Here is a 26,539-nt window from a genome sequence, read left to right on the forward strand (position 1 = left end):
TTCCCGCCTCACAGAGGCGCGTATTTTCCGCCATGTTTCCGGCCGTCTCCCTTTAGCCTGGGCGCGAGGGGAAAATGGGGAACATGAACGAAAAAAGGCACAAATTCAGCAGATAACACCACCTCGCTGACACAAAGAGCCCTTCTCATATCATTTCTCCTCAAAGAGCCCTTCCCATATAATTTCTCTTCAAATAAGCTCTCCATGAGAACAAAAGCCACTTTGTAAAAGCCACTTTATGGGGGTTTGGTGAGCGGCTGGGGAAATACGGCAGGGCACCGGCCTGCGACACCAGGATGGGGTTCACGGAGAGAGGAGCAGGAGAAGAGAGACTGACAGTCCCGCACTTGTACTCCACATGAACTCTTTAGGACACGCAGCTTCTCCTCAGCACCGGGTTGACAGATCTTGCTGTCCAGCCCCTGGCAAATCCTCTGCCATATCTCTCTGGTGATTCCAGAAGCTGCTGTGTCCAGCTGATCGCTTTGGATCCAGGAGATCTCCAGGACAAGACCCACAAGCCGTGTTGCTCTGCCTGAGCCCTGCCAGGCACACAATGCCAGTTCCTGGATAAATATGTGGGGTGTCCGCTCTTTCCCCAAGCATACCAAATCTCAGAGACCACCATCACACCCCAGCTCCTGCTGCTCTTCCCTAACTCCTGCTATCGATCCCTGAACATTTTCCTTTTTACAAATTTTTGAGCAGTTACCACCACTAATGGATAAGGCATTGGCTTCCTGAGCCAGGGACTGTGGGTTCTGTCCCATTGGGGTGCCAGAACTGAGGCCTTATGCAGATTGACCTAGAACACAGGCTAGATAGATTTAAAGAATAAGGTAGGGATTTGGTAAAAGGCCTCAATGGCTACGTTTTGGGCAGTAGCCTGGCCGGGGCTACATCCAAGATGGACCCAAAGCAAGTGGTCTCACGCTTTTATAAGTTCTGCTTCATTAAAAATATTTGAGTTAATTTTCCAAATACAGTTTTAGGTTATGAAGTACCATCCTCCTCCTTTCTCTCTCTTCAATTCTCTGTTGTTTTTATTTTTTGCGCCGGGACCTTCTATCCTTGGTCTCAAGCTACAAAAGGATTGTTTTGTCTACCTACCCTGTGAAAAGAACTTCCTAACACTTAACATGAAGCTCAGAGCTACGCACCAAAGCAGCACAGAATCCAAAAACCATGAAACATAAAATTGAAGACATCATTATCAGTTTGGGGCTCCAGCCTGGCTTCCAGAGTGCAGGGTGGCTGCATCCTCCAGCCCTGCAGTGCTGCCAAAGGCTGGCATGGACAATCAGAGCCTCTTCCCTCCTCCCTCCCGATTATTCTGTGGCCTCAGTGCCCACAGGGAGAGGTAGGACACCATCCCCATGGCCCCTAGGCAGGACAGCAGCACGCAGACAGCCCCAGGCAGGACAGCTCTTCTTGAATGCTCCAAAGGACTGGGCGGGAGGAGATGCGGAAAATTGCAGAGAGGGTCCAGGGCAGGCAGAGCTGCAGGGAGGCTGCAGACTGATGCCGTGTCATTGCCACAGCTCCTCCCTGCTCAGCCAGCCAAGGGCACGGGCAGGGGCCTGGCAGCCATCCCACCCTGTCAGTCACACACCCAGATCTGGGTATCTTCTGAGCAGATCCAAAAATACGGGAAGACATTCTCAGTGAAGGTGGCCTCCAATTGCAGGATCAGGCTCATGTTCTTTGCGTTATAAAAGGTCACTCGGCCCATTTCATAGTCCAGGCAAACCCTGATTCTCTGGAGTTTTTCCCTGAGTGCGAGGTGGGAAAGAGACTGTTGCCTCATGGTGGGAGCCTTCTAACCCGGGGAATGGGGTGCAGAGGACGAGGAGCACAGCCCATGGGACACAGTGAGGAGGGGTAAACCAGGGCAGAGACCAGGGGAGGGTACTGGGGAGAGGGGTGGGTGAAGGAAATCCATGTGGTAGGAGAGGGGAAGAACAAACCATGTGATATAACATAAACTATTCAGTGCAATATAGAGACTATACAGTGGAAGTCTCCATTCACCCAGTGTGAAAGAACAATCAACAATTTAGGGCAATGCAAGAGGGGCCCGGCAGCCATCCCACCCTGTCAGTGACACACCCGGATGTGGGTTCCTTCTGAGGAGACCGAAAAATACGGGAAGACTTTCTCAGTGAAGGTGGCCTTAAACTCGAAGATCTGCATCATTTCCTTTGCATTGTAGAAGGTCACTAGGCCCATTTCATAGTGCAGGCAGACCCTGATCCTCCGGAGCTTTTCCTTGAGTGCCAGACACTCAGAGGACACAGATTGTGCCCAGTAGTAGCCGCAGTGCAGTTGCAGCACCCAGGCCTTTTCAGAGCTGCCATGGTAGATTGGCTTCCTCCTGGGCACAGACTCCAGGGCCACCCCCACGGCCCAGTAGTCTTCTTCTCCAACCTCCACCTCCCAGTAATGCCTCCCAGATGTGAACCCCTGGGAGCCCAAGACACTGAGGCTGCCTGTGAACCTCTTGGGGTTGTCAGGGAGGTTTTGTTCTTCATTTCTGAACCAGACCTCTTTGTCGTCGTCCAAGAGCAGCAGGTGAGGATGCGCCGTGTCTGGGTCCAGCGTCACCTGCTCTAGAGGGGGACAGAAACATCAGTCTGTGCCTGCTGAGAACAGAACCAGCACCTCTCCTCCAGCCTGCACCACGGGGCTGGCTCCTGTCCTGGGAGCACCAGGGGCACTCCTGCAGCCCCCTCGGCTGGCATGGGACACGGGAGCCTCCCTGTGCCCACGCTGGCACCCGAGGGTGAAAAGATGCTCCCTGAGGCGGGACTGAGGCAGGCAGTGTCCCCACAGGCAGGGGACAGACACGATGGGCTTTGCTCAAGCTGCTCCCAGAGCTGCTGCAGAGTGCAGCCCGTGGGGAGCAGGGCATGCCGTGGCTGTGAGCAGGCAGCGCTGCAAGGCACGAGGGGCCAGGCCAGTCCCTGCTCCTGTGCCAAGGGCTCCCCCAGCTCGGAGCCTGCTCTGCCGAGCCAGCAGGCAGCCCCAAAGCTGCAGAGCCCCAGCTGCCCATCCACCAGGGATGTTCTGCTGCCATCCCGTGGCCGTGCCACAAGGCCACACAGCTGTCACTGTGCGGTGTCACCCGCCCAGACCCTCTGCCCAACCCACTCCTCCGGGGACTGCAGGGGGGAAACTGAGGCACGACTCTGCTGTGCTCAAGCGCATCATCCCAACAACGGAGAGTGTGGAGAGCGGCCTCAGCACAAATGGTGCCAGCCACACCTCAGCCCAGCAATGCTGCATCACGGGGGCCCTGAGCACCTGCAGAAGCACTTCTGATCACACCTAAATGCCAGCTAAAATCATGTACAGCCCCTCTGCTTAACTGGGCACAGCCTGACACGGCCTCCTGCTGTCCTGGCCCTGGCCTGGTGTCACAGGACAGCATCCCTGGTGCTGCCTGGCACAGGGACAGACCAGGATTTGTACAGCAGGCCCAGTCAAAACAATGGGACTCAGCTCTAGACAGATGGTGGGTTTACATGTGCTGTGAGCCCATCTCTGCACCAAGGACATGAGTACCCTCATCCTGGAAAGCTTTTCCCAATCAGTTGTGCTCAGCAGCTCCACAAACTTACCCCTTTGCCAGTCTATCTTGTGACACATGTTCACTGGAAGAAGGAAAGTAAGATGCATGAGTGTCTCTCCTGTGGCACCTGTCCTGCTCCCCAGCAGGGCAGCAAGCCAGGTGTGGAGCCCCAGGCTCCAGCAAAGCCCATCCTGGGCAGGGTTCCCGTCTGGAGCAGCCGTTTTGCTCCTGAGCCCCAGGCAGAGGCAGCAGGCAGTGAGGATTTCCCACTGCCAGCCAAGCCCAGGGGAAGCACAGCACAGAGCCAGCAGGGCTTTACCTCTGAATTGATCCACCATGGCCATGAGTTGTTTGCTCTTCTGATAGTGGCTCTGAATGCTCTTCTGCAGCTCTGGGGAGACTGGGATCGGGGCCATGGCTGCCTCACAGCTGAGGGGAACAGGGAGAGGAGCTCAGAGCCCAGCCACCAGCCAGGGCCAGCAGGGAAACAGGGAAATCCCTGCAGCCCCAGAGCCCAGGGCAGCTGTGTCCCTGCTATCAGCACAGGAACCCCATCTTTAGGAGGGCTGCAGTGGCCTCTGGTCCCTGTAACATCCCATGGAATGCCAAATCCCCAGTGGGGCAAACCACCTCCTTGGAGGCTCCTGCAGCGCTGCTAAAGGTGTGCCCAAAGGAGCTGAGCAGGAGGAGAGGGACAGCGAGCCTGTTTCATACCTGCTCAGGATTGTGCCAACATCCTGCAAGAGAGAAAACACAGGAGAGCTGTGGCACTGCCGAGGGCCAGGCAGCTGCAGTGGCTGCCCAGCTGTGTGAAGCAGCTTAAGGGGGCTGGGGCTGAGCCCACACCTCATCCCAACCCTGCCTTCCCTCAGGGCCCTGACCCACAGCGGGCACAGCACAGTGTCACAGCACAGTGTCACAGTACGGTGTCACAGCACGGTGTCACAGTGTCACAGCACAGTGTCACAGCACGGTGTCACAGCACAGTGTCACGGTGTCACAGCACGGTGGCACAGCACGGTGTCACAGTGTCACAGCACAGTGTAGCAGCACAGTGTCCCACCATGGCCCCAGCCTGCCCCAGCATGCACAGGGTGCCAGCTGGGTGTCCCCAGCCCCAGCAGGGCTCACAGTGCCCAGGGGCTGATGCTGCCTCACCATGAGGAACTCGACCGCCGGTTGCTCCCGCTTCTCCTGGATCTGCGCAATCACCCTGTCCCGCAGCGACTGCCTCTCCAAAACCCTGTGCCTGTATTCCTCACTCTTACTGAACAGCTCATGGGACAGCTGCTCCAGCTGGACCTGCACGAATTTCTTCTGCTCCTCCAGGCACTGCTGCAGCTCCTCGTATGTCTGAATTGCACTCCGCAACTCCAATATCACTGTCACCTGCAAGGCACCGCACGGAGGCCCTGAGCCCAGCCAGGCTCCGGCTGCCCCCGCAGGGACACGGCTGCTGCAGAGAGGGGACAAGGATCACACACAACGGGACCAGAGGTTTGCAACAGGAGCAGCAGGAAGAACGGAGACGGGGGGGCAAGTCTGGATGTTGATGGGCCCAAGGAGGCCACATGAGATGGACAGAGAAAAGAACGTTGGCAGGGATTAGGAGATAAGGATATATGGGGAGAAGGAAAGGTGGGACATTCCTGGGGAGCCACATGGGTGAGCAGTGGGGGACATGGAGAGGAACACACACCTGCGGGTGTTCACTTTTCCGGTCTCCTCTGCTCTTCAACTTTTCCTTCTGTTCTTGCAAAGAAAGCAGGTTTCTCTGGAGTGTCTCCTGGGACAGGGATTAAAAAAAGGCATTTGTGTTAATTTTGGAGTGGCATTAACAGAAGGGAGATGATGTCACCAAACAACACCTGTGGGGACAATCCCCATCTGGGGAGTCCCTGGGGATAACCTCTGAGGGTCTGGGAGTGAGTTTTCAGCTCAAAGGCAGCACCCAACTCTCCACAGTTACTTTAGTCAGCCTGGGGAGACCCCATCCACAGGTCATATGGCCAGAAACATTTCTGGAATAACTTCATGTGGAAACCCTGGCCTTAGTGGCTTTTTATTTTTTTGGGTTTTTTTAATTAGAAAAACCAACTTTTAACATTGGAAGTGTGATTTCCGGGAAGAGGTTTGCAGTGCCAGTAGCAGGGACTCAGGCACACCCCATAAATTTGCTGGAGTAAACAAACTCCACCTGCTCTGAGGCATCTCCTGCGTTGCTGTGATCCCAGACCCCAGCCCACACTGTGGGGAGAAAGCCTGGCTGGGGACATGTGGGGCACAAGGGACCATGTGGGGAGCCGGAGGGGTGAGCAGGGAGAGGGACCTGGGCTCCTGCGTGGGCTGGGGCCAGGCCATGGCAGAAGCAGCAGCCCCAGCAGGGTGGCTACAGCAGCCCAAGCTGGCAGCCAGACACGGAGCCCGGGCAGCCGCCGCCTGAGGCCGCAGCTCCGTGGCTGGCCGGGGACACGGCCGAAGCTGTGTGTGGAGGGGAAGCAGCGCCGCGCCCTGAGGGAAGCCCAGACCCTGCTCGGAGCAGCCCCAGCCGCGCACGGAGGGCACCCAGAGCCACAGGCAGAGGAGCTCATGGCCAGAGCAGAGCCCAGGCTGTCCCTGAAGGGAGCCCAGACGTGTGCCCGGACAGGACACGGAGCTGTGCCCACAGGGGAGCCCAGGCTGTCCCCGAGGGAGCCCAGCCCCTGCTGCAGGGGATCCCCGCCTGTGGCCGGAGGGGAGCCTGAGCTGTGCCCCTCGGCCGCCCCAGCCCGGGCAGCCGAGGCCCCCAGCCCCTGCCCAAGCCCCCGGCCCCTCTCGCGGCGCCGCCCCGTACCTGCAGCTCCCGGGCGGCCTCTTCGGCGGGGCGGACACGGTGCCCGCGGTGCTCGGGCCCGTCCCGGCAGGGCGCGCAGAGCAGGGCGGCGCAGGGCTCGCAGAACAGCGCCAGGACCTTGCCGTGCTGGGGGCACCGCGGCCGCGCCGCCACCTCCTCCAGGGACCGGGCCAGCCCGGCCACGTTGCCCAGGGAGCGGATGGGGCGCTGCGAGCCCGGCTCCAGCGGGGCGCGGCACTGCGGGCAGGCGGCGGGGCGCGGGGGGTCCCCCAGCACGGCCGCCAGGCACTGCCCGCAGAAGCTGTGCCCGCACGCCGTGAGCACGGGCTGCTCGAACACATCCAGGCACAACGGGCAGGTGGCCTCGGCCAACAGCTGCTCTCGCAGAGCCAGGACCTCCTCAGCCATGGCCGCGATGGAGTGGAATAAACGGGAAGCTGCCGAGGAGGAAGCGGCCCGCGGTCGGGACCGCTCTGGGGCGAGGCAGGGGTGTGGCGCGAATGGGCTTCGTGGTGGGAGTGTGTAAGAGTGTGTCTGTGTGTGTGTGCGTGTGTGTGTGTATGTGTGCGCCTGGGAATGTCCCCTTCTCTCCCTGCGCAGATTCCTGTGCCTGCATCTGACATTTCTCACACGCGTGTCCGTGTCCATGTGCGTGTGTGCAAGCAGGGGAGGAAGGAGCAGGAAAACCCCGGGGGGACAGAAGCACAGGGCCGCTGTGTGCGCTGCGTGTGCCCGTGTCTGCAGGCCACGGGAGCGGGGCCGCAGCAGCGGCCGCGGAAAGGGAGGGATGGGGTGGGTGTGAGCGTGAGCATGAGGGAGAGTGTGAGTGTCAGTGCGAGTGTGAGTGTGAGTGCAAGTCTGAGCCTTCATCCCAGCCTTCTCCCAGGGTGCAGCCGGCACTGTGCTGCCAGCGCCCGTGGATGCTGGGGATGCTTAAATCAGTTGAATCATTAATATTAGAAACCACTGTTCACTTTGAAAATTCAAAACGGTTTCTGAAACCTTAGCAAACATACAACAAAGGACTACATAAGGAAAAAGTTGCAGCCCGTGGCGCGCAGAACTGCCCTAGTGCATACCACTGGGCCGGTTCCAGATGGATGCTCAATCTTTTATACCCCTGAGATTGCATCACCAGCCCTGGCCCTTCTCAAAGTCTGTCAGGCAGCTCTTCTTTGCCATTTATCGGTCAAGACTTCTCTCTAACTGGGTTGGAGGTCAGGTGTTGCCATGCCGCACCCCCTAAGCACCAAGCTTTTCCATTCCCACCTGCCCCAGGTAAGGGACACACACGTGCAGCCTTCCTTGTACCTGTCCTAGACAGCCCGGCTGTCTGATGGCAACAATACAGGGGGGGAAAGGGAACCATGAGGAGAACAGAGGACATCTAAACTACAATAACATAAAAATACATTACTAAAGCTTTTCTTAATATTCACACAATAGTTATCTTTTACTTGCCAGGGCAAATCATCTCATTATCCAACAATAGCAATCCCCCCTTTTATATTTTATCAGTTATTTGGCTCAAGCAATTAACTTATTTTTAATAGTATCAGCTGATGTGAGCGAGGACAGTGGAAGAGGGTTCTAAGTAAAATGATTGGTAGAGTTTGTGAACAGAGGTCCAGTATGGCTTTTACCCCCACCTCCCGTGCCCTCAGGGTTGCTGCTGCAGCAGGGTTACTCTGATCTTCTCGGTGGTGAGTACAGGGGCCAACCTGGTCTTGCCCTCTGGTTCTCACTATACTTCAGTTTTAAGTGAATCATTTTAATGTTTCTCATTGTCCCTCCCCTTAACAGATACCTGTAATTTTCACAGCACAATTATATTAAATGACCATTACAATTTAAATTTTTTGTTCAAAAATGTTACTTAAACAGTTATTTAAAGCACTTAGAATAGTTGCGAAGCTTTCACTTGTCTTTCACAAAGTGCAGTACACATTTATAGGTTTTACCAAGTCTACAGCAAAATTAAGGCACAAGGTGAGGATGTAAATAACAACAGTTGGAATGGGTCGGTTTGTATCTCTGTTACAAACTAAGCTGAACTGTATATATTGCAGACAGGGAGCTGGGGCTCCTCTGGTCAGTAGAGCTCAGTAGTGACACACACACAGTGACACACACAAACACACAGCTCTGTTTTCTCAGGTCACACAGCAGCCGGAGGCACAGGGCTGTGCATCCAGAGCCGTGTTTCTGGGTGTGCTCAGCCCGTGCCCGCACGCAGGGCTGTGTGCAGGACTGGTGCACACACACAGGGATTTGTTTACTGGTGTGGAGCCTTGGCATGCAGAGGTACCTGTCAGCAGCACTCACCTGCACACACCCACGGAGCTGTGCAGGCTCTGCTCGCACACGCTGCCGCACGTGTGCCACGGAGACACTCACTGATGGATGTACAGTCTCTGCTCATGCACACGTGCTCACAAACACCAGATTTCCTTGGACGGAGAACTGTGTGCACTAACACAAGCATATAAATGTGTGCACGCTAATATGGGCTGTGTTACCAACACACATATCTTACATAGGGCTGTGCTCACACTTACAGAGCCTGTGCACACTCACAAGCACAGGGCTGTACCCAACATAGTCATACTTGAGAGGAAAATTGAACACACACGCACGTAATAATGCACACAACGCACCTACACCGTGGTACCTGTGTGTGCACTCTGAGCTGTGCACACTGGCACACACAGGTATTGCTTGTGCAGACTCACACACCTTGGTACACGTGTAGCCACAGATACACACTGGCACATGCGTGTAAAGCACTCCCCAGAGCTCTTTTGGGGAGAGAGTAGTAGGATATCTACTGTTTGTTACCACCCTGCCACTTCGAGGGAGGATTTTACCTTCCGTGCCTTTGGGGTGGGATCAGACAGTGTTGTTTTCAAGGAAATGTTAAAGACAGACTGCATTGGACTGCCATCCCCCATCTCTCACCTTGGCAGCACACAAAAATTCCCATCAAACCAGTCTTTGAACTGCCCAAGCAATTCAACACAGTCAGGCAGTGCATCAACCCCCTCACACAGGGAGAACAGCTCGGCTCTGATACTGCTGAGATGTCCCGCTGCCATCAGCATCCCTGTGCAAAGTCTCTGCAAGGCACTCGCAAAGTGCTTTCCTTGGAAGGCCCTGCACGTTTGCAAATGAGGGGATCCCAAACGCACTCATGAAAGTGCAATGTCAGCAGATGCTTCCCAACCCATCTCACAACATCCAGCACAACTGGATCTGCACACAAAACTGGCCAGCGATGTACAACATCTAAATATGTGACAGTGAACAAGAAATCTCTACAAATGCACTGCTCAAAGAGTAAATAAATGGATCTTGGTGTTCTCTACCCCTTTCAGACCTACACGGTTGTGTTTTGTGAAGGGATACCTGTTATCTTTTAACTAAAAAAGGGGTGCTTTGAGACGACTGCTGGTTTCCCCGACAGAACTTGTCTCCTTGATTACTTAAAAAGAGAGAGAAAGAAAGAAAAGGGAGAAAAAGAAAGTGAAGCTTTGCCTTCTTCTTTCGAAGCACGTCATATTCTCGGAAGCACCTCATATTCTCGGAAGAGCAGCGGAAGCAGCTGCTGAGCCGCTGCCCTGGTGCTCTCGCGTTTTCGCGGCTCCGTGCCGATGTGATCGCGGCGGGTTCTGCAGCTCCGTGTCCCGGCCAGCCCTGCCGGGCACAGCTGCCCCTCCCCAGCAGTGCCGAGTCTCCACGGGCCGTGGCGGCTCCCTTCCGATGGTCTGAGGCTGCCAGGAGCGCTGCTGGGCAGAGGGGGTTGCACATGTCCCGCCTCTCCCTCGGCTCCGCCATCCAACCAGACCGGCTGCCCGCGGCTCTAACACTTGCCGCCGCTCGCACGGGCCCCGGACCTGCCCGCCGGAGGGTTTTGGTTTGGTTTTGGTTTTGTGTTTGTTTCTTAGCCGACCTGGAGCCAGCCGCAGCGCACCGCCGCGGGGCAGACGCGCTCGGCCCGGGCTGGCCGCCGGTCCTTGCCCCGCTCCGCTCCCGCCCCGCGTTTGCTCAGCCCCGCCGTGCTGGGCTGTGGCTCTGCGCTGGACACGTCCCGCGGCACTGCCGCCAGGCTGGGCACCGCTGGCATTGGCAAGATGGCACAGCCGAGCCTGCCCGCTCCGCCGGCGGCTCCGCACCTGTGAATGCCTCGGTTTACGAAAGCGGCTGTCCCGTGGCCGGCAGCCCGCCCTGACAGAGCCGCGGCTCTGGGCTCCGCCGCCCAAAGCTCAAAGGCTCTCGGCGCCGGTGCTCCCGCGCCTCCGAAGCGCCCTGGTCCATGCGGGCAGCCTTTGCTAGCGGCAGCCCTGGGCTCCTGTGCGTCCGGGGGCCGCAGCCCCGCTCCGTTGGCTCGGAGCTGCCGACAGGCACCGCGCCAGGGGTTCCCGGCTCGCTGCCGCCCGTGCGGTACGCGCGGTCCCCGGCCGGGAGCTCCGCGCATTCGGCGAAAGCCGCCGCTGGCCGCCCCTCCGCTACCCACGGCCCCCGCCGCCTCCGAGCGTCATTTTCCGCTAAATGGTGATTTCCTCCTGCCCCCAGCCGCCCGCGGCACGGGAAAGGTGCTTCGACTGCCCGTGCCGCCACGAGAGCCATTTTCTGCTGAGTGGTGATTTTCGCTATCACTTTAACACCGTGGATCTCTACTTGGCCAATTCCAGCTGCTCTCGAGCTTTTAAAAACTCCCTTAATGTTACGCGTCCCGCCTGCCGGAGGCCCCTGCTTTTGTCTTTCACGCATCCCGCCCGCGGCATTTCAGCCCTTCTTGCACACGCGTCCCGCCCGTTCCAGAGTTCCTCCCTTCTTCTCTCCCGCCTCCCGCCCTGTTTCCAACCATCCACTATCCTGAAGCTTCAACAGACCAGGACGGATCTGTGTATTACTAATGTGAATCCTATTATTAATGTAATCTGTGTATTACTAATGTGAAGCTCACGTTCATATCCTGGGATTACAGAACCGTATTCTGACCAGAATAAATATGAGGATCTTTTACTGTAAGCACACTCCCAAAACTACTTCACTCACAGTTCAGGCATACACATACTCACAATCCTCTAGATCCTTCTTCTTTTTCATTACATAGTCCTTTGTAGTCCCAGATTTACCTGCAATCACTGATGTTCCCAAGAGAAGTCGTTGGATCTGATAAAATCAGCAGCGGCACCATTCCTCTGAAATCTCCTGGGCCACAGGGGAAGAGGCTTTATATCCCAGTTGTACGAGCCCCCATTGTGAGACACAACTGCTCACTTTGACAATTTAAAAAGCTTTATTAAACCTTAACAAAAATACAACAAAGGACTACCTAAGGAAAAATTCGCAGAGCGGAAAACTGCCTGTGTACATACCATGAGCCAGTTCTTCTCCAAGATGGATGCTCAGTGTTTTATACCCCAGGGGTTTCATCAGCCAGCCCTGGCCCTTCCCAAAGTCTGTCAGCCTGCTCTTCTTTGCCATTTATAGGTGGAAATTACTTTCTTGTAACTGAGTTGGAGGTCAGGTGTTGCCATGCCGCACCCCCTAAGCACCAAGCTTTTCCATTCCCACCTGCCCCAGGTAAGGAACACACACGTGCAGCCTTCCTTGTACCTGTCCTAGACAGCCCCGGGTGTCTGATGGCAACGATACAGGGGGGGAAAGGAACCATGGGGAGAACAGAGGACATCCAAACAGCAATAAGATAACTATACATCTCTAAAGCTTTTCTTAATATTCACACAATGGTTATCTTCCACTTGCGAGGGCAAATCATCTCATTATCCATCTATAACATTTAATAACCTGTCACGGGGCTGGGAGCTTTGCCCCGGCCCGGCCCCGATGGCGGTCGGAGCAGGGAGCGGAGCCCCTTCCCCAGGCCGCGCCCCGCGATCCTTCCGAGGCCCGGCTCTGGGCGGAGCCGCTCCCGGCCAGCCGGGCTGCCTCAGGGCGCTCTGAAGGGATTGTGCCGGGGCGGCAGCTGCGCCCGGAGGGAGCCCAGGCTGACCCTGCGCTGCCTCCCTGCGCTGCCGGCCTGGCCCGCTCGCCCGAAATGCCCCCAAGGCCCGGCTGCTGCCGCCACGAGGGCTCCGGCCTCCATCCCCGCAGCGCACGGCTCCGGCGCCTCTCCCGGTGCCTCCTGCACCCTCAGCCCGGCTCCAAAGCACCCGCACAGCAGCAGCAGCAGCAGCAGCAGGTAGCCCCAGAATGCTCCCACCCACAGCAATGAGCAGCTGGTGACTCTCAAAGAATAAAGCAGGGATTTATTACAAGGCCTCCATGGATTCACCTTGGGCAACACAAGAGCCCAACCAGGGCTACAGCCAAGATGGACCCAAAGTGATCTCAAAATGGACGACCGCTCACACTTTCATAAGTGTGGTCTCATGCTTTTATAAGTTCTGCTCTATTTGAATATTGGAGTTAATTGACCAATTACAGCTTTAGGTTATGAAGTCCCATCCTCCTTGTTTTTCTCTCTTCAATTCACTGTTGTTTATACTTTTGGGCCTGGTCCTTGTATCACTGTACCCAGAGTGATGCCGTGTCATTGCCACAGCTCCTCCCTGCTCAGCCAGCCAAGGGCACGGGCAGGGGCCCGGCAGCCATCCCACCCTGTCAGTCACACACCCGGATCTGGGTTGGTTTTAAATAGAGCAAAAAATACGGGAAGACTTTCTCAGTGAAGGTGACCTCCAACTGCAAGATCTGCGTCAGGTCCTTTGCGTTGTAGAAGGTCACTCGGCCCATTTCATAGTCCAGGCAGACCCTGATTCTCTGCAGCTTTTCCCTCAGTGCCACCGGGGGTGAGGTCTTACAGACTGCTCTGTATTGGCCAATCCACTCCTCCTCCAGCCCCCAGACCTTCCCAGATCTGTCCAGGTAGATTGGCTCCTTCCTCGGCAAGGACTCCAGGGCCACCCCCACGACCCAGCAGCCAATTTCCCCGACCTCCACCTCCCAGTAATGCCTCCCAGACGTGAACCCCAGGGAGCCCAAGACACTGCACCATTGCATGAATCTCTTGGGGGTGTCAGGGACGTTTTGTTCTTCAGCTCCTAACCTGACGGTTTTGCAGTCCCTCGAGAGGATCAGGCGCGGATGCGCCGTGTCTGGGTCCAGCGTCACCTGCTCTAGAGGGGGACAGAAACATCAGTCTGTGCCTGCTGAGAACAGAACCAGCACCTCTCCTCCAGCCTGCACCACGGGGCTGGCTCCTGTCCTGGGAGCACCAGGGGCACTCCTGCAGCCCCCTCGGCTGGCATGGGACACGGGAGCCTCCCTGTGCCCACGCTGGCACCCGAGGGTGAAAAGATGCTCCCTGAGGCAGGACTGAGGCAGGCAGTGTCCCCACAGGCAGGGGACAGACACGATGGGCTTTGCTCAAGCTGCTCCCAGAGCTGCTGCAGAGTGCAGCCCGTGGGGAGCAGGGCATGCCGTGGCTGTGAGCAGGCAGCGCTGCAAGGCACGAGGGGCCAGGCCAGTCCCTGCTCCTGTGCCAAGGGCTCCCCCAGCTCGGAGCCTGCTCTGCCGAGCCAGCAGGCAGCCCCAAAGCTGCAGAGCCCCAGCTGCCCATCCACCAGGGATGTTCTGCTGCCATCCCGTGGCCGTGCCACAAGGCCACACAGCTGTCACTGTGCGGTGTCACCAGCCCAGACCCTCTGCCCAACCCACTCCTCCGGGGACTGCAGGGGGGAAACTGAGGCACGACTCTGCTGTGCTCAAGTGCATCATCCCAACAACGGAGAGTGTGGAGAGCGGCCTCAGCACAAATGGTGCCAGCCACAGCTCAGCCCAGCAATGCTGCATCACGGGGGCCCTGAGCACCTGCAGAAGCACTTCTGATCACACCTAAATGCCAGCTAAAATCATGTACAGCCCCTCTGCTTAACTGGGCACAGCCTGACACGGCCTCCTGCTGTCCTGGCCCTGGCATTGCAGGACAGCATCCCTGGTGCTGCCTGGCACAGGGACAGACCTGGAGATTTACAGCAATCCTAGTCAAAACAACAGCACTCAGCTATAGACAGGTGCTGTGTTCACATGTGCTGTGAGCCCATCTCTGCCCCAAGGACACGAGGACACTCATCCTGAAAAGCTTTTCCCACTCAGTTGTGCTCAGCAGCTCCACAAACTTACCCCTTCTGCCCCAGTCTATCTCACTCCGAAGGCTCACTGGAAGAAGGAAAGGAAGATGCATGAGTGTCTCTCCTGTGGCACCTGTCCTGCTCCCCAGCAGGGCAGCAAGCCAGGTGTGGAGCCCCAGGCTCCAGCAAAGCCCATCCTGGGCAGGGTTCCCGTCTGGAGCAGCCGTTTTGCTCCTGAGCCCCAGGCAGAGGCAGCAGGCAGTGAGGATTTCCCACTGCCAGCCAAGCCCAGGGGAAGCACAGCACAGAGCCAGCAGGGCTTTACCTCTGAATTTATTCACCATGTCCACAACCTGCTGGCTCTTCCGAGTGAGGCTCTGAATGCTCTTCTGCAGCTCTGGGGAAACTGGCTCTGGGATCGGGGCCATGGCTGCCTCACAGCTGAGGGGAACAGGGAGAGGAGCTCAGAGCCCAGCCACCAGCCAGGGCCAGCAGGGAAACAGGGAAATCCCTGCAGCCCCAGAGCCCAGGGCAGCTGTGTCCCTGCTATCAGCACAGGAAGCCCATCTTTAGGAGGGCTGCAGTGGCCTCTGGTCCCTGGTAACATCCCATGGAATGCCAAATCCCCAGCGGGCAAACCACCTCCATGGCGGCTCCTGCAGCGCTGCCAAAGCTCTGCCCAAAGGAGCTGAGCAGGAGGAGAGGGACAGCGAGCCTGTTTCATACCTGCTCAGGATTGTGCCAACATCCTGCAAGAGAGAAAACACAGGAGAGCTGTGGCACTGCCGAGGGCCAGGCAGCTGCAGTGGCTGCCCAGCTGTGTGAAGCAGCTTAAGGGGGCTGGGGCTGAGCCCACACCTCATCCCAGCCCTGCCTTCCCTCAGGGCCCTGACCCACAGCGGGCACAGCACAGTGTCACAGCATGGTGTCACTGCACAGTGTCACAGCACAGTGTCACAGTGTCACAGCACAGTGTCACAGCACAGTGTCACAGCACAGTGTCACAGCACAGTGTCAGAGCACAGTGTCACAGTGTCACAGCACGGTGTCACAGTGTCACAGCACAGTGTAGCAGCACAGTGTCTCACCATGGCCCCAGCCTGCACCAGCATGCACAGGGTGCCAGCTGGGTGTCCCCAGCCCCAGCAGGGCTCACAGTGCCCAGGGGCTGATGCTGCCTCACCTTGAGGAACTCGACCGCCGGCTGCTCCCGCTTCTCCCGGATCTGCGCAATCACCGTGTCCAGCAGCGACTGCCTCTCCAAAACCCTGTGCCTGTATTCCTCGCTCTTACTGTCCAGCTCATGGGACATCTGCACCAGCTGGGCCAGCAGGGTCTCTTTCTGCTCCTCCAGCCACTGCCGCAGCTCCTCAAAGCTCTCAGCCACTCGCTGCAGCTCCGACCTCACTGTCACCTGCAAGGCACCGCACGGAGGCCCTGAGCCCAGCCAGGCTCCGGCTGCCCCCGCAGGGACACGGCTGCTGCAGAGAGGGGACAAGGATCACACACAACGGGACCAGAGGTTTGCAACAGGAGCAGCAGGAAGAACAGAGACAGGGGGGCAAGTCTGGATGTTGATGGGCCCAAGGAGGCCACATGAGATGGGCAGAGAAAAGAACATTGGCATGGATTAGGAGATAAGGATATATGGGGAGAGGGAAAGGTGGGACATTCCTGGGGAGCCACATGGGTGAGCAGTGGGGGACATGGAGAGGAACACACACCTGCAGGTCTTTACTTTTCTGGTCTCCTCTGTGATTCAATTTTTTCTTCTGTTCTTGTAAAGAAAGCAGGTTTCTCTGGAGTTTCTTCTGGAGAAGGGATTAAAAAAGGGCATTTCTGTTAATTTTGGAGTGGCATTCACAGGACGGAGATGATGTCACCAAACAACGCCAGTGGGGACATTCCCAATCTGGGGAGTCACTGTGGGTGACCCTTGAGGGTCTGGGAGTGAGTTTTTCAGATCAGTGAAACCACCCAACTCTTCAGACGGGGAGTTCCCGTCTTCATCTTCAGATCTTCAGATGGGGAGTTCCTCATCAACAGCCCTTATGGCCGCTAATATTTCTGAAATAATTTAATGGGGAAAACCTGCAGTCTGTGGGGTTTAAAATGTTTTTTGAATTAAAAAAAAAAAAAAAACAACTCTCAACATTGGAAGTGTGATTTCTGGGAAGAGGTTTGCAGTGCCAGTAGCAGGGACTCAGGCACACACCATAAATTTGCTTGAGTATCAACAATCTCCTCCTGCTCTGAGGCATCTCCTGCGTTGCTGTGAGCCCAGACCCCAGCCCACACTGTGGGGAGAAAGCCTGGCTGGGGACATGTGGGGCACAAGGGACCATGTGGGGAGCCCGAGGGGTGAGCAGGGAGAGGGACTTGGGCTCCTGCGTGGGCTGGGGCCAGGCCATGGCAGAAGCAGCAGCCCCAGCAGGGTGGCTACAGCAGCCCAAGCTGGCAGCCAGACACGGAGCCCGGGCAGCCGCCGCCTGAGGCCGCAGCTCCGTGGCTGGCCGGGGACACGGCCGAAGCTGTGTGTGGAGGGGAAGCAGCGCCGCGCCCTGAGGGAAGGCCAGACCCTGCTCGGAGCAGCCCCAGCCGCGCACGGAGGGCACCCAGAGCCACAGGCAGAGGAGCTCATGGCCAGAGCAGAGCCCAGGCTGTCCCTGAAGGGAGCCCAGACGTGTGCCCGGACAGGACACGGAGCTGTGCCCACAGGGGAGCCCAGGCTGTCCCCCAGGGAGCCCAGCCCCTGCTGCAGGGGATCCCCGCCTGTGGCCGGAGGGGAGCCTGAGCTGTGCCCCTCGGCCGCCCCAGCCCGGGCAGCCGAGGCCCCCAGCCCCTGCCCAAGCCCCCGGCCCCTCTCGCGGCGCCGCCCCGTACCTGCAGCTCCCGGGCGGCCTCTTCGGCGGGGCGGACACGGTGCCCGCGGTGCTCGGGCCCGTCCCGGCAGGGCGCGCAGAGCAGGGCGGCGCAGGGCTCGCAGAACAGCGCCAGGGCCTTGCCGTGCTGGGGGCACCGCGGCCGCGCCGCCACCTCCTCCAGGGACCGGGCCAGCCCGGCCACGTTGCCCAGGGAGCGGTTGGGGCGCTGCGAGCCCGGCTCAAGCCGGGCGCGGCACTGCGGGCAGGCGGCGGGGCGCGGGGGGTCCCCCAGCACGGCCGCCAGGCACTGCCCGCAGAAGCTGTGCCCGCACGCCGTGAGCACGGGCTGCTCGAACACATCCAGGCACAACGGGCAGGTGGCCTCGGCCAACAGCTGCTCTCGCAGAGCCAGGACCTCCTCAGCCATGGCCGCGATGGAGTGGAATAGACGGGAAGGTGCCGAGGCGGGGCTGGGCCTGGGCCTTGCCCCGGGGCACAGTCCGCACGGTACGGCAGGCGCGGCTTGCTCCGGGCGGGGCCCTGTCCGTGCCAGGTTTAATGTTTATATTCCTATAAATATCAATATGCTGTAACTCGTCCAGCCTGGCTCAGCCGTGGCGGCAGCTCAGAGCTGCCCTGCAGAAATCCCATCTCCAGGCCTTGCACTGTGTCCTGAGGTGACTTCATGATTCTTGAATCCCTATTTGTCTGTGTCGCTCAGAAATAAATTTTGCATCTTTAGGATTGGTTCTGACAGCGAGGAGGGGGTCAGAAGAAGAAGCGTGGAGTTTGTTTTTAGGAAACTGCATTCTCTCCTTCTCCACATTGCTGCTGCGGTTCGGCGTTGTCTGCAGCAGGGACAGGCAGCGGGACAGAGCGCTCCTTTGGTCTTAGTTACTTATAGCTAGCTGAGGCAGAGAAGATCTCTGGACTGTGGGGTTTTCTTTTCCTTTTAATTGGAGCTGTTTAAACCTGTTCTGCACTGAACAGCCAGAAGAGCACCGGCAGCTCCCACCTGTGGCCCATCAGACCAGACCTGGGCCTGATTAAGTGAGCCAAGCTACAGCTCACAAAGAGGATTCCTGAGTTTGTCATCTCTTTTGGAGCAGCAAGAGGTTTTTATATTAAATATGGCTCAATTTTCTTGCTGATGAATTCTTTGCCCCATAAAAAACCATTTTTTTTTAACTTTTCTCCACAGAAATGTTTTTCTGAACCAGTTCAGGGAGGGGCCGCTTGAATTTGCTTTCCAGAGGAAAACCCTTGAAAAGTTTTTCTCCCAAAACGGTCCTAAACCCGGGGCCTCCTGCACTCTCAGCCCGGTTCCAAAGCACCCGCACAGCAGCAGCAGCGCTGAGGGAAGCAGAGCCCCTCGAGCTGCCTGGTGCTTCTCGGCCTGCTGGGCCCACATTGGCCCTTCTGTGCTGCTGCCCTGGGCTCAGTGCCAGCAGCTGCTGGGTGCCCAAAACCAAGGCCCCGGATTCAGCCGTCGCTTCTGCTCCTCCTGCACCCTGCTGTGCTGCCAGCCGGGCCCAAGGAGAGTTTGGGGGGCACCATCCAGCCCCTGACACGATAAGGCAGTGGAACAAATCCCTCTGCAGGCGCTTACTGCCCTGCCATGGCCGTGCCCTGCTGAGTGTCCCTGCCACCCCACCGCCAGCTTCCCTGCCCCGGTGGCTCCCAGGCCCTGGGCCAGCGGCTGTGACAGGCCATGGCGGCGCTGCCAGCCCCTGCCCAGCGTCCCTGCAGCAGCCCGGGGTGACAGCCTGATGTCCCCACTCATCTGGAGCCCCTGCACTGCTGCCCGGGCCTACACTGCCCATCTCAGCCCCAGCTGGGGACGGCGGTGGCTCCTGCTCGTCCCCTGTTCCTGGAGCTGCTTTCTGGCTGCATCTGTGTCCAGTTCTGCCAGCAGCCCAGGCCCGGGAAGGCTGGGGGACTGTTCACCCGTGGCCCAAGCTGCAGGGACAGGAGCCGTGGAGTCCATGTCCCAGCAGGGGACAGCACTGTCAATTGTCACCACCGTGACAGATTTCAGAGTCACTGCCACCTGCGCTCAGGGCCACGCTGGCCGTGCTGTCCCACTGGCACGGGAGCTGTCTCTGCAGAGGCATTGGTGACATTTGGGCTGCTCAGGTCACCGGGATGTTGTTCAATCCCAGCAGGGTCCAGTGGCCGAGGCTGTTAGAGCCTCGTGTGTGTGTGGCGGGCGAGGAGCAGCACGAGGGGCAGGAGCTGCTGTGTGGGGCCAGTGACACAGAGCAGGGCACGGGCACTGCCAGCCTGGCCACACCAAGGCCCTGCCACTGCGGGGCACAGCCAGGCTACAACAGGCACCTCAGCTGCTTCATTGCCAATAAAAAGCTGAATTCATCCAGTCTTAGGGAGAAAAAGGACTCTGCCAGGTCCCTGTCACTGCGACAGACACGAGCCACGGAGAAACAGAATCAGTTCTGCTTTTCATTGCCTCCTTGCCCATACCTGCATCCAGTCCTGGTGAGGGGGATGCAGGGAGGCTGCTGAGGGACACAGGGCTGCAGCCAGGCCCTCCTGTCCTGCCCCCACACCTCCCTGCCAGGACATCAGCCCCAGCACAGCACTTTTCATGGAATCCCAGAATGGTTTGGCTGGGAAGGCACCTCCAAGCTCATCGTGTTCCACCTCCCTGCAAGGGCAGGAACACCTTCCACTATGCCAGGCTGCTCAAAGCCTCATCCAGCCTGGCCAATTTCCAGAGATGGAAGTGTCAGCTCCTGTCAGACAGCACGCCCTGACCTGAAACCCCAAACTTCTTCCAGGGAGCTGCAGCACCACCCCAGCAGTGGGAAGGCAGGAACCCTGGTAAGAGCCTGCCCAGGCAGCCCCAAAATGCTGCCACCCACAGAGATGAGCAGCTGGTGGCTCTCAAAGAATAAAGCAGGGATTTATTACAAGGCCTCCATGGATTCACCTTGGGATGCACAAGAGCCTGGCTAGGGCTACACCTAAGAGGGACCCAAAGTGGTCACAAAATGGACGAGTGCTCACACTTTTATAAGTGTGGTCTCATGCTTTACAAGTTGTGCTCTATAGGTGGCCCTTGAGTCACAGTAAAATATATGTATTGTATGGGTGGCCTTGCCCCGGTCACTCCCAGTTGTTCTTGATGGGCTGCAGCTGTGATGTCCTTCAGTGGGCTGCAGCTGTGAATAATGAAGATAACTGGGATAAAAAGGGGCTGGGCTGGCCAGTCAGGCATAGCCTTGGTGGAGCCCTGAGGAAGAAGATCGAACAATCTGCAGGAGAAGGCATCTGTGCTGTGAAGAGAGGCCCTTAGGAAAACCCTGAGAAGGTATGGGACTCTTGAAATATGATAACAGTGCTCCATTTAAATATTTGTGTTAATTAAGCAGTTACAGCTTCAGGTTATGAACTTGCATGCTGCTTGTTTTTCCCTCTTCAATTTGCTATTTGTACTTTTTGTCCTAGACCTTATATCCTTCATGTGATGCTACCAAAGGATTGTTTTGTCTACCTACCCCGTGAAGAGAACTTGCTAACAATTAATAAGAAGTTTAAAGCTATGCACCAAAGCAGCAGAGAATCCAAAGAAAATGGAACCTAAAATTCAAGGAGTCATTATCAGCTTGGGGCTCCAGCCTGGCTTCCAGAGTGCAGGGTGGCTGCATCCTCCAGCCCTGCAGTGCTGCCAAAGCTGGCATGGACAATCAGAGCCTCTTCCCTCCTCCCTCCCGATTATTCTGTGGCCTCAGTGCCCACAGGGAGAGGTAGGACACCATCCCCATGGCCCCTAGGCAGGACAGCAGCACGCAGACAGCCCCAGGCAGGACAGCACTTCTTGAATGCTCCAAAGGACTGGGCGGGAGGAGATGCGGAAAATTGCAGAGAGGGTCCAGGGCAGGCAGAGCTGCAGGGAGGCTGCAGAGTGATGCCGTGTCATTGCCACAGCTCCTCCCTGCTCAGCCAGCCAAGGGCACGGGCAGGCCCTGTAAGAATCCGTGTCTGGACGGGCTGTTTGGGTGCATTCCAGCTAGCCATGGAGCCCAGCCCACTCGATCTCACACGGACGAAAGCAAAAGACCAGAAGCGCTCTTCTCCATGCAGAGACCAACGTGGCACGTTTATTTCCAAGGTGGGAAAGAGACTGTTGCCTCATGGTGGGAGACTTTTAACCCGGGGAATGGGGGGCAGAGGACGAGGAGCACAGCCCATGGGACGCCAGTGAGGAGGGGTAAACCAGGGCAGAGACCAGGGGAGAGTACTGTGGAGAGGGGTGGGTGAAGGAAATCCATGTGGTAGGAGAGGGGAAGAACAAACCAGGTGATAAAACATAAACTATTCAGTGCAAATTTCTAATAACCTAGTGTGAATGAACAATCAACAATTTAGGGCAATGCAAGAGGGGCCCGGCAGCCATCCCACCCTGTCAGTGACACACCCGGATGTGGGTTACTACTGAGGAGACCGAAAAATACGGGAAGACTTTCTCAGTGAAGGTGGCCTCCAACTGCTGGATCAGTGTCATGTGCTCTGCGTTGTAGAAGGTCACTAGGCCCGCTTCGTATTCTAGGTGAACCCTGATCCTTTGGACTTTTTCCCTGAGCTCCAGCACCTCAGGGGTCATGCAGACTGTTCTGTACTGGCTATCGAACGTCATTAGCAGCCCCCAGAGCTTCTCAGAGCTGCGCAGGTTGATCCACGTCTTCCTTGGCACGGACTCCAGGGCCACCCCCACGGCCCACCAGCCCTCTTCTCCAACCTCCACGTCCCAGTAATGCCTCCCAGACGTGAACCCCTGGGAGCCCAGGACACAGCAGCTGACGTTGAACCTCTTGGGGTTGTCAGGGATGTTTTTTTCTTCATATCTCAACTGGAGCATTTTGCAGTTCTTTGAGAGGATCAGGCGAGGATTCGCTGTCTCTGGGTCCAGCGTCACCTGCTCTAGAGGGGGACAGAAACATCAGTCTGTGCCTGCTGAGAACAGAACCAGCACCTCTCCTCCAGCCTGCACCACGGGGCTGGCTCCTGTCCTGGGAGCACCAGGGGCACTCCTGCAGCCCCCTCGGCTGGCATGGGACACGGGAGCCTCCCTGTGCCCACGCTGGCACCCGAGGGTGAAAAGATGCTCCCTGAGGCAGGACTGAGGCAGGCAGTGTCCCCACAGGCAGGGGACAGACACGATGGGCTTTGCTCAAGCTGCTCCCAGAGCTGCTGCAGAGTGCAGCCCGTGGGGAGCAGGGCATGCCGTGGCTGTGAGCAGGCAGCGCTGCAAGGCACGAGGGGCCAGGCCAGTCCCTGCTCCTGTGCCAAGGGCTCCCCCAGCTCGGAGCCTGCTCTGCCGAGCCAGCAGGCAGCCCCAAAGCTGCAGAGCCCCAGCTGCCCATCCACCAGGGATGTTCTGCTGCCATCCCGTGGCCGTGCCACAAGGCCACACAGCTGTCACTGTGCGGTGTCACCAGCCCAGACCCTCTGCCCAACCCACTCCTCCGGGGACTGCAGGGGGGAAACTGAGGCACGACTCTGCTGTGCTCAAGTGCATCATCCCAACAACGGAGAGTGTGGAGAGCGGCCTCAGCACAAATGGTGCCAGCCACAGCTCAGCCCAGCAATGCTGCATCACGGGGGCCCTGAGCACCTGCAGAAGCACTTCTGATCACACCTAAATGCCAGCTAAAATCATGTACAGCCCCTCTGCTTAACTGGGCACAGCCTGACACGGCCTCCTGCTGTCCTGGCCCTGGCATTGCAGGACAGCATCCCTGGTGCTGCCTGGCACAAGGACAGACCTGGATTTGTATAGCAGGCCCAGTCAAAACAATGGGACTCAGCTATAGACAGGTGCTGTGTTTACATGTGCTGTGAGCCCATCTCTGCACCAAGGACACGAGGACACTCATCCTGAAAAGCTTTTCCCCCTCAGTTGTGCTCAGCAGCTCCACAAACTTACCCCTTATGCCCCAGTCTATCTCACTCCGCAGGTTCACTGGAAGAAGGAAAGGAAGATGCATGAGTGTCTCTCCTGTGGCACCTGTCCTGCTCCCCAGCAGGGCAGCAAGCCAGGTGTGGAGCCCCAGGCTCCAGCAAAGCCCATCCTGGGCAGGGTTCCCGTCTGGAGCAGCCGTTTTGCTCCTGAGCCCCAGGCAGAGGCAGCAGGCAGTGAGGATTTCCCACTGCCAGCCAAGCCCAGGGGAAGCACAGCACAGAGCCAGCAGGGCTTTACCTCTGAATTTATCCACCATGTCCACTACCCACTGCCTCTTCCAAGTGAGGCTCTGAATGCTCTTCTGCAGCTCTGGGGAAACTGGCTCTGGGATCGGGGCCTTGGCTGCCTCACAGCTGAGGGGAACAGGGAGAGGAGCTCAGAGCCCAGCCACCAGCCAGGGCCAGCAGGGAAACAGGGAAATCCCTGCAGCCCCAGAGCCCAGGGCAGCTGTGTCCCTGCTATCAGCACAGGAACCCCATCTTTAGGAGGGCTGCAGTGGCCTCTGGTCCCTGGTAACATCCCATGGAATGCCAAATCCCCAGCGGGCAAACCACCTCCTTGGCGGCTCCTGCAGCACTGCCAAAGCTCTGCCCAAAGGAGCTGAGCAGGAGGAGAGGGACAGCGAGCCTGTTTCATACCTGCTCAGGATTGTGCCAACATCCTGCAAGAGAGAAAACACAGGAGAGCTGTGGCACTGCCGAGGGCCAGGCAGCTGCAGTGGCTGCCCAGCTGTGTGAAGCAGCTTAAGGGGGCTGGGGCTGAGCCCACACCTCATCCCAGCCCTGCCTTCCCTCAGGGCCCTGACCCACAGCGGGCACAGCACAGTGTCACAGCACGGTGTCACAGCACGGTGTCACAGCACTGTGTCACAGCACAGTGTCACTGTGTCACAGCACAGTGTCACAGTGTCACAGTACGGTGTCACAGCACAGTGTCACAGCATGGTGTAGCAGCACAGTGTCACCGTGTCACAGCACGGTGTCACAGCACAGTGTCACAGTGTCACAGCACAGTGTCCCACCATGGCCCCAGCCTGCACCAGCATGCACAGGGTGCCAGCTGGGTGTCCCCAGCCCCAGCAGGGCTCACAGTGCCCAGGGGCTGATGCTGCCTCACCTTGAGGAACTCGACCGCCGGCTGCTCCTCCTTCTCCTGGATCTGCGCAATCACCGTGTCCAGCAGCGACTGCCTCTCCAAAACCCTGTGCCTGTATTCCTCGCTCTTACTGTCCAGCTCATGGGACATCTGCTCCAGCTGGGCCAGCAGGGTCTCTTTCTGCTCCTCCAGCCACTGCCGCAGCTCCTCAAAGCTCTCAGCCACTCGCTGCAGCTCCGACCTCACTGTCACCTGCAAGGCACCGCACGGAGGCCCTGAGCCCAGCCAGGCTCCGGCTGCCCCCGCAGGGACACGGCTGCTGCAGAGAGGGGACAAGGATCACACACAACGGGACCAGAGGTTTGCAACAGGAACAGCAGGAAGAACAGAGACAGGGGGGCAAGTCTGGATGTTGATGGGCCCAAGGAGGCCACATGAGATGGGCAGAGAAAAGAACGTTGGCAGGGATTAGGAGATAAGGATATATGGGGAGAGGGAAAGGTGGGACATTCCTGGGAGCCACATGGGTGAGCAGTGGGGGACATGGAGAGGAACACACACCTGCAGGTCTTCACTTTTCTGGTCTCCTCTGTGATTCAATTTTTTCTTCTCTCCTTGTAAATAAAGCAGGTTTCTCCGGAGTTTCTTCTGGAGAAGGGATTTAAAAAGGACATTTCTGTTAATTTTGGAGTGGCATTCAGAGGAGGGAGATGATGTCACCAAACAACGCCTCTGAGGACAATCTCAATCCAGACAATTACTGGGGGTAAACCCTGACTATCTGGGATTCAGTTTTTGAGATAAGTGACACCACCCAACTCTTCAAACTCAGGCAGCGGAGATCCCCATCTACAGCTCTTATGGACGGAAACATTTCCGGAATAATTTAATGGGGAAACCCTGCAGTTTGTGGGGGTTTAAATTGTTTTTGAATTAAAAAAAGACCAACTCTCAACATTGGAAGTGTGATTTCTGGGAAGAGATTTGCAGTGCCAGTAGCAGGGACTCAGGCACACCCCATAAATTTGCTGGAGTATTAACAAACTCCTCCTGCTCTGAGGCATCTCCTGCGTTGCTGTGATCCCAGACCCCAGCCCACACTGTGGGGAGAAAGCCTGGCTGGGGACATGTGGGGCACAAGGGACCATGTGGGGAGCCCGAGGGGTGAGCAGGGAGAGGGACCTGGGCTCCTGCGTGGGCTGGGGCCAGGCCATGGCAGAAGCAGCAGCCCCAGCAGGGTGGCTACAGCAGCCCAAGCTGGCAGCCAGACACGGAGCCCGGGCAGCCGCCGGCTGAGGCCGCAGCTCCGTGGCTGGCCGGGGACACGGCCGAAGCTGTGTGTGGAGGGGAAGCAGCGCCGCGCCCTGACGGAAGCCCAGACCCTGCTCGGAGCAGCCCCAGCCGCGCACGGAGGGCACCCAGAGCCACAGGCAGAGGAGCTCATGGCCAGAGCAGAGCCCAGGCTGTCCCTGAAGGGAGCCCAGACGTGTGCCCGGACAGGACACGGAGCTGTGCCCACAGGGGAGCCCAGGCTGTCCCCGAGGGAGCCCAGCCCCTGCTGCAGGGGATCCCCGCCTGTGGCCGGAGGGGAGCCTGAGCTGTGCCCCTCGGCCGCCCCAGCCCGGGCAGCCGAGGCCCCCAGCCCCTGCCCAAGCCCCCGGCCCCTCTCGCGGCGCCGCCCCGTACCTGCAGCTCCCGGGCGGCCTCTTCGGCGGGGCGGACACGGTGCCCGCGGTGCTCGGGCCCGTCCCGGCAGGGCGCGCAGAGCAGGGCGGCGCAGGGATCGCAGAACAGCGCCAGGGCCTTGCCGTGCTGGGGGCACCGCGGCCGCGCCGCCACCTCCTCCAGGGACCGGGCCAGCCCGGCCACGTTGCCCAGGGAGCGGATGGGGCGCTGCGAGCCCGGCTCCAGCGGGGCGCGGCACTGCGGGCAGGCGGCGGGGCGCGGGGGGTCCCCCAGCACGGCCGCCAGGCACTGCCCGCAGAAGCTGTGCCCGCACGCCGTGAGCACGGGCTGCTCGAACACATCCAGGCACAACGGGCAGGTGACCTCGGCCAACAGCTGCTCTCGCAGAGCCAGGACCTCCTCAGCCAT

General features: G+C 58.2%; 1 protein-coding gene across 1 annotated transcript; it reads right to left on the reverse strand.

The window, feature by feature from the left end:
- Positions 1 to 216: 216 nt before the first annotated feature.
- On the reverse strand, positions 217 to 26,539 carry LOC134428961 (uncharacterized). Its single transcript, XM_063176051.1, has 23 exons — positions 26,132 to 26,539; positions 25,007 to 25,093; positions 24,467 to 24,697; positions 23,989 to 24,011; positions 23,588 to 23,703; positions 23,315 to 23,350; positions 21,795 to 22,308; positions 17,387 to 17,843; positions 15,907 to 16,314; positions 15,687 to 15,860; positions 15,230 to 15,252; positions 14,829 to 14,944; positions 13,047 to 13,549; positions 10,634 to 11,120; positions 10,354 to 10,520; positions 8,963 to 9,011; positions 6,405 to 6,841; positions 5,271 to 5,357; positions 4,730 to 4,960; positions 4,286 to 4,308; positions 3,891 to 4,000; positions 3,621 to 3,653; positions 217 to 2,609 (listed from the first exon to the last, which is right to left on the reverse strand). The coding sequence occupies exons 1-23, from the start codon at positions 26,537 to 26,539 to the stop codon at positions 2,098 to 2,100; spliced, it is 5,232 nt and encodes a 1,743-aa protein (XP_063032121.1). The 3' UTR covers positions 217 to 2,097.

This window comes from Melospiza melodia, chromosome 1 (genome assembly GCF_035770615.1).
Source record: "Melospiza melodia melodia isolate bMelMel2 chromosome 1, bMelMel2.pri, whole genome shotgun sequence".
Taxonomy (NCBI): Eukaryota; Metazoa; Chordata; class Aves; order Passeriformes; family Passerellidae; genus Melospiza; species Melospiza melodia.

Excerpts from the sequence above, each read along its gene's own strand:
- LOC134428961 (XM_063176051.1), bottom strand. The coding sequence starts at position 26,539 with ATGGCTGAGGAGGTCCTGGCTCTGCGAGAGCAGCTGTTGGCCGAGGTC. Across the intron at positions 24,698-25,006 it reads AGAAAAGTGAAGACCTGCAG|GTGACAGTGAGGTCGGAGCT; the intron begins GTGTGTGTTCCT and ends GGTGCCTTGCAG. Across the intron at positions 23,704-23,988 it reads GTTGGCACAATCCTGAGCAG|CTGTGAGGCAGCCAAGGCCC; the intron begins GTATGAAACAGG and ends TGTTCCCCTCAG.